Here is a 19609-nt window from a genome sequence, read left to right as displayed (position 1 = left end):
GGGGCAGATGGTTTAGGGGGTATCAGAAGCTGTTGGGTTATTTTTAGACTTACTGCTGCACACCTCAACCTTTTATAAAGCTGCTCCTCAGGCTCCACGGAGCATCCATCAGTGACCCTGCCTGCCTGGCTGGTGTCCACGGGCTGGATGAGCTGTTAAACCCTGGTGACCTGGTCATCTGAGCCGGAGCACAGCTCTTTGTTAATGTTCATCCTGACGCCAGCGCTGTGGAGCTGGAGTTCAGCTCACATCATGTGTTTTTTTCGTCAATGGAGATGTTTCTACGTCAGACATATGACGCGTTTCTATAGAGATCAAACTGATGTGGATTATTTCTTATTGTGGAGCTGATTTAGTGTCAACTGTTTGGCAAACTGTCTTCACACAGTACTCTTTTTCTGACGCACATCCAGATTTACAAAAAAAAAAAAAAATCACTCAAACATGTTGAGCCTCTGTCCATATGCTGATTAGTCATTACTTTAAAAGAAAATTACCCCTGAATTAAATTACATTGAATAGTAAAATATTTGCCAGTGGAGTAAGAAAAAAAGCTTGATTTTTTTAACGAAGATTTTATTATTTGTGAAAACTGTCATTTTTTTCTTACCCCAATTATTTATTGATTTTTATTTATCTATTTATTTATTCATTCATTCTTTTATTTATTCATTCATTTTTTAATCTTTCTATTTATTTATCTATTTTTTTAACTCTTTTCAAGCGCTCCAAGCATAATTTTTCTCTTTTAGTACCTCAGAATAAGACACTTCTCTAGACTTGCCATGGACTTGAATATGGCTGATGTTAAGTCAATAAGACAATTTATACTGAAGATCAGAAATAAACACTTGTTTAGATTTTATTTTTTTGACTGAGACGTCTTTTAGAGAGGATAGAAGACCTAAACCGGACAGGAAACAACCTGAACCAGAACTGCAAATAGGAACCAAAAGGATGGACAGTCATTTTAATGATACATTTTGTTTTTATTGCACAGGGATCTTGCTGCAAGAAGAAGATCTACTTTGTTAATCCTCTTGAGGGAAATTCAGGCCTGGACCACACGTATATGGATAGTTTATTTGATGGGATATCTTTGTCCTCTTTAAAAAAAAAAATCTGTCCACACCTCAGAAATATCTCTGTTCATACAAAGAGGCAAAACTGAAAATGACAGCTTCTGAAGCCTGCAATGTCATGCCTGGGCGATAAGTGGCAGTTCAGCAAAATGTGAAAACCATAGAAGAAGACCGTTATGAGCATGCGCAGTCAAAAACAGGAAGAAGAAGCAGTCAATGGAGTAAGGAGATGGTGAAAAAAAAAGAATACAAAAACATTACATTCATCTGTAGAGCTGTAATGAGAGCAAAAAGTGTGAAGAACACAGAAATAGTGCAGTAAATGTCGGCCATCGCTCTTGTTGTTGGCAACCATTGTTGCAGTGACTTGTTGCTAGGCGCTTGACATCATTGCTTCAACACCAGCTCCATTTAACGCCACTACACGGATCCACTCAACGAGATATTTTTTTTGTTTCTTCATTTTTTAAAAAAAATCTCAGTTTATGTGGATTAAATTACCGTGTTTGTGTGGTTGAGAGGCCCAATTGCACAGAAAAATGTGTTTTATGGAATGTATTCATATTTGTGATGTCCAGGCCTCAGTTTTTACACTCTAAATCATGGGGTGTGTATACGCTAACACTTCTCCAGCTATCAGCCCAATCCCAGTCTTGGGCCCTTGAATCAGTGGCCCTCCAGTTACAAAGCCAAGTCCCTATGGACTGAACCATTGTTGCCCAAATAACTTCCAGCAAAGGCCAGGGGAGTATCCTCATTCCTTCCCAAGCCAACGTCCATGGAAGCATCCTCTGTACGAGAGTCACTTGATGGTGGTCTCTGCCTGGTCAGTTCAGCTAGGGCCTTGTTTGTGGTCCAGGTTGTTGCTGACATCTCAGCAGGTTTTCCTGCTAAGTTTTAAGGACATCTCATGGTCGACATACACCAGGTGTGTCTCCAGTCCGTCTCTGCTCCATCACGTCACCAGATCAGAAAGCTTCCCACTAAAGTCAGTCTGTCAACTTACACTGGACTGGTCCGTCATGTCGCAGGTAATACGCAGCTATCCTATTTTTGTAGGACGCTGGAGCTGTGGTGCATAAATTCAGTCATATTTAGCTCGACTTCAACGACACATTGACATCATGAGCAGAGCCAGACCAGGAGTCAACAAGTTTGAACTTTTACAGCCCAACATGAATGAAGAGAGACTTATCAATGTGCAGCTGATGTGAGTTGACAGACGCAGTCAACACACATCAAAGCAGAGCCGGACTGCAGATGTATCTGGTGTATTTGAGTTGTTAGACTTCCTGTCTAGCCTGCTGAGGTTTCTAACAGTGTTGAACCTCCTGTGCGTGTTGATTATTCACTGAACGGTTGCCACAGGGACATCATACTGCTTTGAAAAAGCCCTTTAACCTTTACTGTGGGCACTCACAAGACATTGACGTAGGTCATCGCAGGGCTTCTTCTTCTTGGCTATGATGACCAGAAAATGAGAGTGACCAAAACACTTATCATACTCTTCTGGAAAGATGCTTCTTTTCTATAATTGTTTAACATTTGGTCAATGAAAAATGAAATTATTCTATTGTTTCATCTTGAAATGACTATTGGACAAAGATTAACTTATTTGTAGAAAAATTTTCAGGGGTTTGAATAATCCTGAACATGAGGAAAAAACAATTTTTTTGGTAACTGCTGTGATAAAAAAAATGGGATCTTTGCATAGCAACAAGTAGACAAAAGATACACAGGAAGTATCAACATAAAAATAAGGAATATAAAAAGAATGGTATTTCGATGTGGTATGAATGATGATGCCTGTACTTTTTCCCTGTTCCACAGTTCAGATGAGGTTGTGTGTTCAGTTTTCTCTGTTTTAGCTGTTTGGACTCACGGATGCATCTCCTTTTAGGTGATTACTAAATCCTTGTTTCCATGTGGGTGTAATTTCTTGTTATTTTAATATATCTTCCTAAATTAACCATTGTGTCCAAAGCTGAAAATAATAATTATATAATAACTTTTATTCTCCGTCTGATGTGCTAAAGTAAAGTTATGCAACAGAGTTTTTAGGCACACATCCATTTCTAAAAAAACAACATGCCTCAGTGAAACTTCCTGAAGAACTCCACTTCTTCAAACTGATGCTTTTTTCACACACTCACACACACACATGCATACACACACACTCTGAGGACGAGACCCAGGAAGTTCTCATTTCTGTTATCAGTTCTGCTGCAGCTGAGTCAAACCGCCTTTAATTCATGATGCACACACACTTCAGACATGTCACTTTACGTGAACCGTGATGAGCACAGCGACCATGCTTGTTTAAGTGTGATTCCTCTGCTCTTCCCTCGCTCTGCACCGTGTTTATGAGCGAATCTTAACGAGCTGGATCCACGCCCCCGGTGTGATGCACGGCCTAATCGCGTAAACACTGGCACACCTCCGAGTGATGGTCGTCATCTTTATCTCTGTGGGTGACAGCGGTGCAGTGAGGGGCTTGGGGGTTGGTAAATCTCTGAGATGTAGTTGGATCTGTGGTTTTCATACTCTTACTGGAGGGGGTGGTCTCTGTCTCCCACCTCTGTGTTTCCCTCCCAGTTGCTGTGGCGACGCCTGCCGCAGCACTCTGCCTCTGCAGACGCCAGCAGAAGCAGCGGCAGCAGCATCTGGTCTGAGCAATGAGCGTGTTAACTCGAAAAGCCAGCGCAGCTGCAAGAGTTACATAATAACACGTCCTAAGTGCTGGAGCAGCACATAAGCAGGGAACAGAAAACAGAAAAATGGATTGATTCACATCTTTTCTTTTAATTTATTAACAAGCCAAAACAAATCGATGGAGGAATCCAAGAGATAAGAGAAATCAACATCTACGACTGGCTCAGACACACACTTTCCTCACACACTTGTGTTGCACCTGTTGCTTGAGCAGCACTTGTTGGACCCTCACTTCATCTCTGTGATAAACTCCTCCCTCTGCTCCCTCCTGACATTTACCTATCCCGTGGTTTGTGACCCCTGCTGTGTCGGCTCACTTCATCTGCTCGTAGGCAGATCCTCATTCTCCTGAGCTTTCTTTCTTCAAGCCTCTTTGTTGCCAGAAATCAGGTTTCTCCAGCTGCTAAATGTTTGGAACGCATTTCTCAGATTAGCTGCTTTAAAACGTACAAAAGCTGGAGCTGTTAGCTTTGTGTCGGTGAAATCATCGGGTCCTTTTTCGATTTTTCGACAAAGGAAGAAGAAATGATTCCCTGTGCTGCTCATCAAAGAGCGACTGGTGAGACTTGTGCTTGTTGTGCAAACAATCAACAGAACTGAGACCCTCCAGATATTGCCAGCAGGTAGTTGAAGGGCTGACTGTAAGGTGTAAATGACAGTGAAAGGGAAAAAAAACTGTCAGAAATCTTTATCACCTGAACTTGGATGTTTGTTTCAGTGATACAGAGTGGAAAGTATTAAATGACCTGAAGAGCCTCATGAGCAACGTTCATCAACCTGTGGCTCTGGAGCCTCATGCGGCTCTCTGACTCCTTTGCAGTGGCTCCTTGTAGCTTAAAAAAATATTATTGATTTTTTTTTCTTACGGAGGGTATTAATGATTAAAGACACTGACACTTAATGAAATCATGCGTTAACATTTTGTTGAACTAAATTTTCATCCCATCTGTCAATAAAGCCTGCCCCTGCTTAACCTCACCTCCTACAACATCAACAGCCCACCAACTTTCCATGCACCTGTGGCTAACCTCAAGTTTAACAGCCCTGGGAAGATAACTATATCTAAAAAGACAAATCTGAAAGAAAATACAGATTTTAATTCGGTGTGGATGAATTCATTTAACTGCCAACATGCCATCTTAATAAAAATACTCGATAAGTGGCATGGCATTTCCAAACAACAAAAAATGATGATTTAAATAAAATTATAAGTTTTTTGGATAAAACTCAAGTACACTTTAAAAAAAGCTTTTTTTTTTTTTGCAATTTTTTGAAATTTCAATTTTTTCAACACTTTTTGCAGATGTTTGAAATTTTATATGGTTTTGTGTATTCAGATTTTTTTTTTTTTATAACAACTCAAAGAATTCAAAACTTCAAAAATTCTTTCAATTTTTTTTCCTTTTCTGATTTTTTTTTTTGCAAATTTTGCAAATTTTAAAACTTCCAACATTTCGGACATTTTGCTTGTTTAAGAATTTTTTTTTTTTTTGTAATTATGTGCACATTTTTGGAAATTTCAAAACTCTGAAATTTTTGCAAATCTTGGAGATTTTGATTTTTTTTTGGTGGAAATTTTTCAACTTTTTAAACCTCTTCCAAATTTGTTAAAATGTTTTGCCAATTTTTGAAATTTCAAAATTTGGGGGATGTTTTTCCAAATTTAATGAAAAATAATAATAATACAAAAAAAACCAGAGACATCTGTTTGATTTCATCAATCCCCAGAAATTCTTGTTTCGATATTTGTTCACTAGATTTTAAAGTAAGCAAAACATTTTCACTTTTTTGTCTTTATTGTGAAGACAAAGTAGATCTTGTGTCTCTGGAATGACTAGACCAGCTGAGCTGAGGCAAAGTGGCTCATTTGAAAGTAAGGGATGCAGACCCTTATCACAAGGCTAACGCTAGCTCCATCTCTCACCCAATATATGCAAAGCTTTGCAATAAAGTGACAGGTAGAATTTTAATGAGGGGGTATTCTGCTTTCTGATTTTTAAAGTAACAATGCTGGATGATTGTTCGAGGCATGTGCATGATTTTCAAACCTCTACGTATCCATATGATGCAGAAATCCCTAAATCTGTTTGAAAACTGTAAACGAAACGCTCTGTTCTGAAAATGGCACAAAATCTTCACGAGACAAGCTGAAATAATGAGGTCATGACACAAGGATCCCCCAACTGCTTCATGAGATGTTGGAGAAGTGGGCCTCAAACACCGAGGTCCACCCATAGCTCTGCCCCTGATAGCCCTCCACAGGGCTGGCCAATCAGAGTGAAGGAGGTTTTTTTTGGAGTGGAGAGTCTTAAAGAGGCAGAAGCTAAAACTGAGGCTGAAATAAATGTTTTCTAAACACCAGTGAGAGAAAAATGTGTTTTTTCTTTGAGCTGTAAATCATGTAAAGCTTCTGCAGGAACACCAGAGCAACAGAATAAAGAATAAAAACCAAAGTCCCCCTCTTTAAATTGCAGCTTTTTCAAAATAAATAAGTTTATATCAGAGGAGTTGCAGCGTCCTCAAGTGATTGACAATGACTCTGTTCCCCTGTGAGGCTGAGAGAATCTAACCTGCTGCTTACTCAGCCTCTTGGGACTCCATATTTCTCACGACACCTACTTAACAGAGGCTCTGCGGAGGTAAACTAAAGAGCACTTGTATTGTAGTCTCACCGCAGCACTCAGCCGTGCACATCAGGGAATAAAACACAGAACAGCAGATTTTAAAAGCAGCATTTAGTCCTGACGTCCTGTTAAACCTCAATCTTTCCAGTCTCCTCTGAAACATGTTTAATGGGCTTTTTTATAAAATACTCCTCATGTGGCAGATTGTCCAATCAGTGCTGATTACTCACAGTCATAACAACTATTATGTATATTGAGCACAGCTTCAGCAGGCCTTGTTGTAGGAGGCCTTCATGATCAGCTTTTCTTTTTCTGTGCTGATATGTAGCCCGGTTCAGCGTACGTTCAGGCTGTGGAGGAATTGTCTCTTTTGTTCCCTTTAATGTGAAAAATGTATTTTCAGTTGCAGGCGATGTAGGCTTCATATAATTAGCACATCTCCTAGCAACAACACTTTGAAGAAACCAAAAATAACCACTTGTTAAGGTGTCACTATGGGACCAGCAGTACTATTTATGTTGCATTGTTGCATTGTCCAACTACATATCCAGATTGTTATAATAGATACTTTTCTTTTTGTTAATTTTACCAGATCTAGATTTTATCTGGACCAGATCATACATTTCTCGGCCAAAAGGTTACCGAAATGTTAAGGTTGAGCAGAAATCTAGAAATCTTCTCATCATGCATCATGTCTAGAAAAATACCCCCACACTTTGATAATCTGTGGAAACAGATGCCCACTCAGCTTTGACTTGCATGCAAGCTTTAAGCAACCTGATTCCTTGTTTAAAGAGGGGGTATCGTGCTTTTTTAAAGACTTTGACTGTTGCACTGGTTTTCTGTAGTATCTTGACTCAAAAAAAAAATGGATGCAATTTTACTCACTGGTGTTTTAGAAAAGTATTATTTCAGCCTCTGTCCGAAATGTTTCAATTGAGCTGCTGTATCTTGAAGAGCTTGTTTCAACAAACCCTCTCATACCCCTTTTTTAACTGAGCTGGCGCTAATGCTAGTTCCAGGCCTGTGCCTGAATTAGCACTGGTTCTTTGTGTTTCCACTGACAAAGAGCTAGCTCCAGGTGCTCAAAACCGGTAGTTCTTTAACATTTCTTTATTACGAGGACTAGCCCCTTGAGATAAGTGATCTCGTTTTCGAGGGGATCCTCAGATTCAAAACAACGTAAAGAGCAGAATAGCGTAATACAAAATAGAAAATTATATATACACATGGAAAAGTATATGTAAACATAAACAGCAATAAAATAATAATAATAATAATAATAATAAGAATAATAAAATATATATATAAAAAACAAAACAAAACAAAATAACAACAAACAAACAAATCCAAATAAACACAACAAGCAAGAAAATAACAGCACACACACACAAACATACACAAACCAGCTCTGCTTGTTCACCTCCCCCACCCAACACCTCCAACAACGTCACACTACATCAAATAAAAAACATTACAGTAATAATGCCATTACAATAATTTATAGTCACTCAAAGACAAAAAATAATAACAAATAAAAATCATATGAACAAGCTCCTCTATGGTCCCACAAAGCAAAGCAACCAGAACAAAAGTGAAAAGTCACATGACCAAGTCCATTTAAGGTTGTACAAAGCAAAGTAACTCCAGAAAAAAAATTAAAAAAAATAAATAAATTACATGGCCAAGTTTATTTGTGGTTGCACAAAGCAAAGTAATTACAACAAACAAATTCAAGCAAACTAGAAACACTGGCAGGTATTATGAAGATATGTTAGTAAAGCCATACAGAATGAGGTTAATGATGTCACAGAGCGAATAAATACAGGGAGATTGTTCCAGTCATCAGGGGCCCTAACACAAAATGCATATTTACCTACTTCACGCTTAACTCTTGGAACTTAAAAAAAAAATTGCCCATCATGTCGTAGGTTATGCTGCGAGTTATAGAGCACTAGATGTTGCTTTAAATAATTGGGGAAATTAGTTGCTGGGCCAGAGCTGAGCACCAACTACGTCAAGGGCCAGGGGTGGGGCTACTGTGACCGATGATCAGCAGTGCAGGACAGCCTTTTTAAAAAAGCTAAGTTGAGCGAGTAGTCTGTTGTTTTGTTTCCTGATTCAGAACTTGAAATTTAAGGGAAATTGAAGCAACACACAACCTCTCTCAAAGATCAGGGCTCGTTTGTATATCCAGCCAATTAACAAACAGGACCATTAGTCCTAACATTCTGTTATGGAGCGGCCTGTTTGGCTGCAGCATTAGCCACATGCATGACTGCAAATAATCGTTTAATTAACTAATGACACCATGAAAGAGACGCAGGTGCATATTATGTCATAATTCAGGGGAACCTCCAGGAAACCCCATCAGACTGCGCATGTCTACCACTCATAAACAGTAATAAACCTGGTGAGCGGTAATGGTGTGATTGAGAGACGATCAGGAAAATCATTTTTTAGTGGAAGAAATGGAGATTATCTTTCAAGAATACACAAAGAGCTGTCATCCATGAGTCAATCAAGTAAACAAAGAGAAAGAGAACGTTTTGTGATCTTGAACAGAGTAAATGGGTGTGGTGTTTCTGAGCGCACAGTAGAAAACCTCAATGATAAAATCAGTAATATGAAAGCTGCTTTAAGGGAACAAGCACAGCAGCAATGCCCCACTACCTCAATGAATAACTTTTAAATCAGTTTATGAACTCCAACATTACACCACACACGTCTTGGGAGGACCCAGAAGAATAAAAGCAACCAGTGAATCAAACTTTTTAAACAGATGGCAGTGAGCCTCATTGGTTTGAGACTTAGATTGTCTCCCTTACCACATCTGTTACCTGAAAAAACGCCATGTCTCCTAAATCTAAATTTGCTGTATGGCTGCACATTGCCACCTTTCCAAAGGATTCTCCTTTGTCTTTACATATTTCGTCTCAAACAGAAACGCATAACGGGATGTCTGCCTTCAAACAGCCGAACAGATGCTGTAATCCTGCCGTTAGCACCTGTAATGGTGAGGTATACCTCCATTAAAGCAAACGCTCTTTTGGCCCGTTAACTTGGCTCATACGTACAGCTCATCAACATTTTTTTTCACTGTGAGTACAAACGGCCCATTTCCCCCGCTAATGGCTTGTCAAGCATACAGGCCTAGGTCTAAACTTGTTATTTTATTCAACAGTCTAAACAGCCTTGTGTTATTTGTCTCATTTTTATGAGAGGAATGTTGAAGTAGAAGTTCTAAAGGTGGTAGCAGGAACAAACACATGCTAACTCAGCATTTAAAAATAATAACAGTTATTGTCTCTCGTAAGAATAGTGTTAAATCTGACTTTCTATGAAGCAGTGGTCTGGGCTTCATTTATATTACTTTTTCTCTGTTATTTCCACAACACAATGCTTAAAGAAGTATAAGGTACTTTAAAAACTACATTTTACCTAGATTCCTGCAATACTTTTTTATAACAATTCTTTAATGGCGTGTGCTGCTTACAATAAGAGTTTTGAATATAACAATGTTTAATATTCATTCAAGCCTGGTTTGGTGGAATGCTTGTATTTCTTAATCTTGGTCAGGACTTTGGTAAGCAATACAAACAAAATGAAGCAATAAAAGCACAGTAATGTAAAATAATCAACAGAATTGGATGAATTGGAAAATAATGACATCATCCTGACTGATGAAGGACCGTGAAGGATTCGAACCTGTTGAGATTTCTTCTTTTTGTACCTGAACTCAGAAGCTCTCCTCAGCCTTCTGAGAGCTGCTCGTCCTCTGTGTTAACTCAAGTCTAGTTTTTAATACAGACGTTAGAGTTGAATGTCACCCTCCTGTAGCTCCAGCCTCCCCAGGGTGCTCCCACTGACTGTGACAGCACGGCCTCAGCCGCCCACACCCACCCTCCCTCCTGCTGGATTGTCTGTCTATCTTCCCACCCTTTCTCCTCGACCCCCAGCCCTCGCTGCACGCAACAGATCGGCACACCAGCAGAACGCCGCTCACTTCTTTCATCAGGCTGTCACACGGGCTCAGTCGCCCTGACTCACAGTGTTTATCACAGCCGCAGGCTTGACACTAGAAAGCCTATGACAGCCATTTTTCCTGTGTGTGTATATGTGTGTGTTGGGTGTGTGTGCCATAGTTATTCTCGTTGGACTCATTACTCTGGCGATCTCTGCGAGGCCCCGGTGTTGGGAGCCAGGAGAGCTCAGGAGCTCAGTTCAGTGAGCTCATTGCTCAGAACAAATGATTGTGTGTCCCTCTGCTCCTCGGCCAAAGAGGGGCCACATCAGCAGGGACCGGCCATGCATTAGCAGAAACGGATTGAGCTCTCTGCTGTAAAGGTGAGGCTGAGGTAGAAACATGAGAGTGGTTATGAATGTTGGCTGCTCCAGGCCTGTGTGCGTCTGTGTTTCGCAATTAAATCCCTTTATTTTTTCATGACATTTAGAAAAAAGTTCTGATTGAATATTAAAAATATCTGCTCTTTAATTCTGTGAGAGGACTCAGAAATACATGTTTTTCTTAGCAAAACCAGCGGTCCACTTGGTGGATTGAAGCTGATGGTCCATTGTTGGTGGTATAGAAATGTGTGTTCATGACTCACACTAGGATTGTTCCAGCAATCTGATTGGTCCCCTCTTGACAGGAATTATTCATGCATGAGATTAACAGAAGGGAATTCAGTTTAATACCCACAGCTCCGGCTCTCTCTGCTGATGCCAATAAAATGTATTTTAGGACAAACAAAGCCTATTGATCCTTCACGAGGAACAGTATGATAGGCCATTAGCGGGCTGTGCCGGGTTGGATGAATACAAATAGGGTGGAGATTGGATGGGAATCCTGTGAATGAGCGTGCGCTGGATTTAAATGTTGCTTTGAAAGGTCTTAATTCTCACTTCCGACAATCCTGTCAGAGTTCTAATTTTGTACAAAATGTCAAAACAAGATCAATCCCCTGGAGTCTCGCTAACCCTCCCCCTGCTTTTTCTCTCCTCTCCTCAGACGTGTTGGTGAACGGGAAGCCGTGTGACTGTGATGTGATTGCTGACTGTAAAGTGGGCGATGCTGTGAGCCTGGAAGTGAAACTGACCAACCTGAGCAAGAACCCGGTGGGCCCGCTGGCTCTGACGGTGGTGCCATACCAGGATTACCAGAACGGAGTCCAGAACTACGATTTGGAGGATGCAGTCACATTCATCGGCTCCAACACTTTCTACATCGACACGGTGAGTTGGGTCCGGATGTTTTCACAGTTGTTTCACAAAATGAAACCAGAATGCTTTACACTAAGAGGGAAGTAAAACCACCTCATCTTTTCACTCTGGAACCAGCAGAGCAGGACAAAACTGTTTTTTAAACTCATAACGAACGGTGGTGTTTTAAGTACTTGAAAGCCATACTTGAGTAAAAGCAACAATATTTCACTTCAAATTTACTCCTGTAAAAGTGAAAGTCACCAACCAAAAAAATCACTTGACTGAAAGTCTTAGAGTAGCTCATATTCAATGTACTTAAAGACGCTGTGAGGAGGATCTGTTTTAATTGGACTGGCTCGCCACCTTCTGGCCTGGAGACTCACGCACACTGTCGTAAATTATTTTAAGCTAGCCGTGTGTTTGTTTTGGAATACATTTTCTTTGTTCAAGTCAACTTTTTACCAAATGCAACATAACAAGGTAAGGTATTTATCAGTACAGTTACGTAGCACTGTTGTTTGAAACGTGACAACAAGCGATTGTTGTAAGTTTGTACTGTACGCCAGTAGCCGGCTACATGTAGTGCTACTGCAGGCAGAGCTACAAAGTAAGCTAGGGTTGCCACCTGTCCTGTAAGATATGGAATTGTCCCGTATTTTACACTTAAAGGTTGCGTCCCATTTTAAATCAATACGGGATGCAATCTGTCCCGTATTTTCAGTTTGCCTTGAACACAGCACCACTCTGCCTGAATTCAACATGCGTTCGTGTCCACCCACTAGAAACAGCAGTTGGTTGGTTGATTTTAAGTGTGCAATAAGTGCTCATCATTAATTAGGTGAGAGAAAATCACAGGAAATCAGAAGTAAACATGTAAAATGGTAAATGGTAAATGGACTTGAGCTTATATAGCGCTTTTCTAGTCATGGACCACTCAAAGCTGCTGTACACCACAGGTCACACTTACCCATCCACACCCATTCGCTCTCACATTCACACACTGATGGATCCAATGTTTACTATGACAGCTATCCATCAGTATCTCTAACACAGTCACGCCATTTTCATACCCATTCACACACCACTGACGCAGCAGTGGGAGCAACTAGGGGTTAAGTGTCTTGCCCTAGGACACTTCGCCATGTGTCACCCAGAGCTGGGCTTGAACCTACAACCTTCCGATCACCAACCAAGCGCATTCTCCAACTGCGCCACCGACATGTCTGTGGCTGCATTTGGTACTCCACCCCGTACCCCGTTAAAAAGCAAAGGATGGCGAAACACAGACATGAGTGGGAAAGTTCAAATTGAATGGCTTGACAGTGTGAGTGAAACAATGTCAAAGGACACGGTAAAATCTGTCGTTGAGTGCTTTCTGTGGCACATGTTGGCCTGTCTGATGTCCGCTAGCATGCAGCTAGAGAGCAATGATACTGCAACATCAAGAGGACAAACAGATGTCACTCACAGTTCTTCGTGCCTGAAGCATCTCCAGATACAGGAAATTTATTAATAACTAGTAAAATGTGATTTATTTGGAAAAGTTAATCCCACTTAAAGATTAAACGGAATGAGATTTTTAAAAGGTGTGAATTATTTTTAAGCTGCCACAGTATTTTACTGAATATATTTTCTCAGATTAGTTATTTCTTACCAATACATCAAGAATTTAGACATTTCATTGGTACAACATGAAAAACGTTTTATACAACATTGATTATAGAAAAAAACAACGAAAGGACATACAGGATAGAATTCATTTTGAAAAAATATTTAAAAATTCTAATATATTGACATGAAACATAAACTTATACATTACCACAACTGGTGCTGAAGGTGTCCCTTATTTTTCTGCCTCAAAGGTGGCAACCCTAAAGTAAGCCAACATAACGACAAGTTAACTGTCAGTTTTACTGTAGTTTAGAAGCATACATAGCAATATATGGATGGCTTCATAAGGATGCATCCCGCTGAAAGTTGTCAATCAGTGAGGTTGTTCTTGAACTCATTTGCTGCCCTTGGCGTCTACAGACGTCAGTTTGATTACAACTATTGTACTGCGTCTATTGACGTCAATTATGTTTTTCAATGGGGAGGCGGGGTCTGGTGGACCTTGTCAATCGGTATCAGGTTTGTAAACTACTGTAGCTGGCAGCAGTGCTCCCTTTGGATGAGAGATCAGTGTAAATATGAAACAAGATTAGAGATGACAGAGACATGGGGAGATGTTGCAAGTTGTAAAAGTTCAGGCAGCTCACCCTCAAACAGAGAATGCGTCACAGAAGTTCAAAGAGAAAGAGAATCACAATAGTAAGAAAAGACGACAGAGGCCACAGAGAGATTTAAAGGAGGGAGCTTCTGAGACAAGCGAGAACTAAAAAAAGGTGAGTTGCTCTGAGTTTAGGATCAAAAACAGGAAGAAAGACACTTTTCTTTTGCTAGTTTCAGTGTTTACATGGTCAGGGAATACAATATTCTGTAGGTCTTGAAAGATCTGTCGAAGTGCTCTGAAAATGATTGGTTGATATCTGCCAGCTTCATGCTTTAGACAGCAGAGATTCATCCACGTTTTGACAATCAAATCTGTTTCAAAAAGCCCAAAACTGACTTTTTAAACAGCCCTGACACCAGATCTTGTTTTCTTTCAAGTGTCAAAAATCCAATTTCAGTGTAATAAAGCACGATCAAAACCCGGACCAGGCTGAACCTCCTCCATGCTAACAGGCTAACTGTGTTGTTGCACATAAAGATGCGGGCCTGTCCCCTCCTCACCAATTTTATAGCTGGGATTATGAAAATTATGTCTGATTCTAATTTTATAGTTCTGTCGTTGCTTTAGTTCTGGTGCGGTGTTTGTCATTTAGTTCCTGTAACTCCTGAATGAAAAGACCTCATATGACGTAAAACTTTTTTTAATGCTCACAGCTTTACAGCAGATGTTTGGCAGTCTCTGAGTACAGTGTTTATCAACAACTTTAACCCCTCTTTGCAAAAATGTTGATAAAAATAAAAAGGAACAACTGTGAAATGTTATCCTCTTACTTATTCTGAATTGTGCTTTGACAGTGATGAGCAGAGAGTTTCAGGAACTAATGGTTGTTAAAGTCTTTGCGGTGTTGTGCAGATGCAGTAAAAATTACAAGGATGTAATTCTGAGAACAGTAAAGATTTGTAATGAAAAGAAAGCAAAACAAAAAAATCCCAAGGTGAGCTTCACAAATTTGGCTTGGATAAGAAAAAGAATCTGTTATTCCAACATCTGACTTCAAACCCAAGCAGGAAGCCTCTGTCTCTAACTTTCCTCCCTTGAATGATTACTTAGCTGAAGGCAAAGACTCCGTTGATGCCTGAACAAAGACTCTAAAATCTCAAAATCAAAGAAAAGCATCAAAGAATTCCCCAAATTCCTGAATGTGCAAAACATCTTGATTTTCTGAATCTTTTTTTTTCACTGACAAAGGGAATCAATGCACTTTTTGTCACCTTTACATCAAAGCCACAGCCCGCCCTCCTGGGCCTGGCTTCAGCCTGGCTGACTGTGTGCCACCTCATTATCAAACTGCTGAAAGTCAGCTGTTAATGGTTCTTCCTGCTTTCTGTCTTCACCATCACCAGGTCAAACCCAAAGAAAACTCTGTCTGCGTGGGAGCTCTGCTCTTCCTCTACACCGGAGATTTCTACCTTAACATCAAGTTCCAGGATGACAGCGCTGGACGGGAGCTTCCTTTAGCCTGGTTTACTCTGCCCAGCGTGCACATCCGAGCCCTGGACACGCCGCTTCAGGCCGGGGCCTGAGGGCCTGCCTCTATCTTCATCTGACCTCTAAATGAAGGATGCAGAGTTATGTTGGTGATCTCTGTAAATACAAACATGTACATAAAGTTACTGAAAGTTACAAAATATTTGAAGAAAAAAGTTATGAAAGTTAGAAAAAGTAATGCTGTTAGTTTTTTGTATTAGGACATGTTCTTCCAACCATCAGCCATAACAATAAGACCCCTGCCTAACACTGCACATGGACTCCACCAGTCCTCTACAGGTGTTCTGCTGCATCCAGCACCTCCATGTTTGTGGCAGGTCTTTCAAGTCCTGTAAGCTGTGAGGTGGGGCCTCCATGGGTCAGACTTTGGTGTGTTGAATGATTAGATTGAGAGCTGGGGGATTTCAATTTCAGATGTTGAGCTGCCATTGTGGGCTCTTTGGGAGGGCACAGGAGTCATCACGACTCGTCGGCTCTGGATCCAACAAATCACGACTCATTTCCGTCAGAGCCAGCTTTACTTTCAGAATAATTTTGGCTCTTGTAGCTCTTCCAATTGGACTGGCTGACCATGACCCTGTATCACTTTGCCAAGAGCTGCAGATTTGGAGATGCTCTGACCCAACGCTGAGGCATATTGTAAACAGTTCAATAAAAAGTTTCACCATACAGAGATAAGAAATGTCTCTCACTCCATCGAGTTATGGCTGATGGATGAAAACCAGATCGTCCTGACTATAAACTGAACTGAAATGTTTTTTCTTTACTCTTTGTTTGGGCTGCACTTCCTGGGTTTCTGTTTGCTAACTAGCAACAAGTTAAACTGTTAGCCTATGCTAACCACCTATCTGCAAATCAAACCACAGCATGAAATTCAAATCCTCATACAGCATCAACCCGTTCATGTTTTATATATTAACTCTTCTGTAATTGAACTCTGGTATAGCACTTATATTCACTTGAGACGTCCAGAAAAATGTACGTGTTCTGACCCAATTAGCTGACTTTTTTTTCTTTCTTTTTTTTTCAATATCATGAATTGTGACACTTTTCTGGACATTTTAGATGAATGTGTCTCATATTAATCCTAATAATACATTTATTTTGTTAGAAATAATACAAAATCATTTGCTTGAATTCCAGTTTTTGCATTGTACTTGAAATCAAAGTGTCATTTATTCAACTGATCATCCGGTGAGTGTGTGTTAAGAATAATAAGAACAAACACCAGAAGATCACAGGGCCTTTATTGAGTTGTTAGAGCAGTAGAAAACCAGCCACTGGATGTTATGATTAGCCAGAGTTTACAGCCTCTTGTTAAATCATCAGTTGTATTTATTTGGACTTGGACGCTGAAGTTCTGTCACTGGGTGTTACAACTGGTTAGTCTTAAAGCAGCCTTTAATATGTGTGACATATACCTGTTGTAAATAAATGCCAAAATAAGGCCACCTCTGTTCGTTCTGGTATTCTGTTTCCTCCCACTCTTTACATGTGCTATCCTCATTACATTAACACGCTCGAAAATCCATAAAGAAATAAAAATAAAAAAAAAATTCAGACACTTTTCTGTGACCCCACAGCTTCAACGACACTGTTACCCTCTTTACACTTTACTGTTGTCATGCTTATGTGTGTTGTACCTTTAAGATCCTTCCAGTCACTGAGGAATGGATGAGACAGATGCTGAGGGCAGATTAGACTTTTACAAAGGCTAAAATATCCTTCACAGGGGTGGGCAGGGGTTTGGGGACCTGGAGGCCCCCTGCGTCTTTGAAAGGAAGTCTATCAGTGATCAAAAACACACACAGCATGTCACAGCCAGGTGCTGCTGAGGCCAGAGTCTGTCCCTCCTCCTGAAAAGCCAGGGAGCAGTCAGAGCCTGAATGACTCACAGAGCTCTTTGTTTTCATTCAGACGACTATTAACTGAAACCAGTGGTTCATTTTGGTTTATTATTTATACTCATTACCCTGTTTTCCTACTGAGCCTCTAGCTGTTGAAGATGCTACATTCTGATTGGTCAAAAACCCTTGGCAATGGTTGTTGATTTTAACATCAGAGAGTTTACTTTCTGCTCTTTGACTCCACAGACTGTAAGGTGTGGTAGAGCTGTTAGCTTCTGTTAGCATCATATGGAGGGTATGTGTTTATGTCACTTCCCCTCCAGGACACGCCCACTTTCAGTCAGACCGAGTGGCAAAACAAACCTCACTTAGTATCGCGGAGTGCACAGTTAGACTGGGAAAAATGTGGAAATGAGACTAAGGACAGTTGGATTCAACATTTATTTGTTAAAGCTACCAAAGAACAAGGGGTCTGTGAACATAAATGTTTGCCCAGAAATCTTATCCTGACATTTTCAACACCTGGAAAACACTCAATGCAAAGCCTGAAAACTACAAAAGCCTCTTTATGATTCACTTCACAGCATACAGTTGATTGACCCAAGTGAAAACACAAATTATCTATTTGTACTTTTGGTATTCAACGCAGACTGAATTATTAACAGACATATAGTTCCTGTGACGGTATTTAAATAAAATTAATGTCAAATTCTTTGTACAACCCAGCTACAACTGCTTGTACTGGAGTTCCCCTTATTTGGTAAACTGGGTTAGCCTCAGTTTAAGCTAGTTTACAAATCATGTCTAGCACAAGGTTTATAATTACACACACACACACACGAAATTTTCAGCTGTGAAAAATATAGCTGAATGAAAAATGCTAACATTGAGAGATTTTGTAACTTAAGGAATGATTTAACCCAAAACTCAGCATAAATTAGTGTTAACTGCCACAAAATGAGAACTACAGATCCAGCTTTGGTTGCCTGGATTGTTTCGGTAAATTGCACCGATCCATCAGTTTCTCTTTGTCTTTCTCTTCAGTAGCCTGCTGGTTTTAAGTTTAGACAGTATTTAAGACAACACTGCCACTTATCTCCCTCTTTCTCCCACTCAGTGGACATAATCGCAGTGACTTCCGCTTGCTGTGACAAGGTGGCTAAAATATTGGTTATGTGTATATTTTTATTCTAGCGCCTGAGAACAGAGGAGCAGGTGAGAGAAACTTTAGGTTAACAGTTTCTACAAAGAATCTTAAACCATGAGCAGTAGTGATGGCAGAAGCCGCATTCAAAGTTGTGACATTTGCCACATTTAGAGCTGGGTGCCATGGCACAGAGTCACAGACTTAAAAAAAATATACATATATTTTAATTCAAGTGGAGGTGGCAGGTTGCGAGCATTGTTCATATTGTGACCCAGCAGAGGTAGAACTATTTTATAATCACTGTTGAAGTAATCTGTCAGAAAAAAACACCCTCATTCATGTTCATGCAAACAGAGTTTGGCCTGAATCAAAGGGAGGACTCATAGCTGCTGGATCTGCCACTTGAGTTACCAGGGGTGGTAGCTCAGCTCCCCATTGGTCGGTTATGATGATTGACACCTCTGTAGAACAGTGAGAGCCAATAGAATCAGGTTTAAGGGTTTGCCATTATATTAGATACACCAATCGCAAACCAGGAAGAGGTTTGACTAACTGATGGACAAGCACCTTCCTCCAATCAAACCACCTGAGTAGTTTTGAAAAGTGGCTGACTGAGCAGGAGATTCTTAAAATATTCTGGGGGATGTGATGGTGTGGTGTGGTGGATAAAGTTTTTGCTCACAAACAGAAAAGGTAAGACAAAGTTTAAAGTGGTGTTTTTCAAAAGTGCAAACAGCTTGTTTGGTCTTGTTTGGTCATATTTTGCTGGATTGCTAAACCTGCGTTGGAGAAGGATAAAAATAGCGCCATTGGAATCTGTGGAGTCTCAGGGAGGCATGTTGTTGCATATTTCCATGATACAGCTGTCTACGGTGGCCTATAGGTGTCAGACGATTTGCATATTAAAAACAAAACAACAGGAGTTAAAAGAGATAAACTTGAGCAATTTTAAATGAATGTAACTTCCAAGGGGTTTCAGCTTGTGATATTCTTGGTGGTGCTTGTATTTCTATAATATTTAGCGGTAATGTGTCATCTTATATTCAGCTTTGAGAATCAGTCATGCCATAACGTTAGCTCTATAGCTATAGTTTTCATAGCTTAATTTTTTTTTTTTTTTTTAACTTATTTTCACTATTTTTCTGTGTTGGAAAAATGCTGAAGTTGACAAATTTTAACTTGCGTTTTGGCTGTACTTCTGTTATTTTGTGGTGTTTGTATTTGTGTTTTTC

General features: G+C 40.1%; 1 protein-coding gene across 2 annotated transcripts in view; it reads left to right on the top strand.

The window, feature by feature from the left end:
- The window catches only part of trappc9 (trafficking protein particle complex subunit 9), a 354132-nt gene extending 337304 nt beyond the window's left edge, over positions 1 to 16828 (top strand). For both annotated transcript variants that reach the window (XM_074687443.1, XM_074687442.1), the window contains 2 exons: positions 11430 to 11653; positions 15239 to 16828. In XM_074687443.1, the coding sequence (XP_074543544.1) occupies positions 11430 to 11653; positions 15239 to 15418 (404 nt within the window). In that variant the 3' untranslated portion in view covers positions 15419 to 16828. The remainder of the gene's footprint in view (positions 1 to 11429; positions 11654 to 15238) is intronic.
- Positions 16829 to 19609: the final 2781 nt, after the last annotated feature.

Source organism: Halichoeres trimaculatus, unplaced genomic scaffold (genome assembly GCF_033239565.1).
Source record: "Halichoeres trimaculatus isolate MK-OKI-2021-1 unplaced genomic scaffold, fHalTri1.1 fHalTri1_scaffold_14, whole genome shotgun sequence".
Taxonomy (NCBI): Eukaryota; Metazoa; Chordata; class Actinopteri; order Labriformes; family Labridae; genus Halichoeres; species Halichoeres trimaculatus.
Note: the sequence above shows the minus strand (reverse complement) of the source record. Positions and strands in the feature narration are given on the sequence as shown.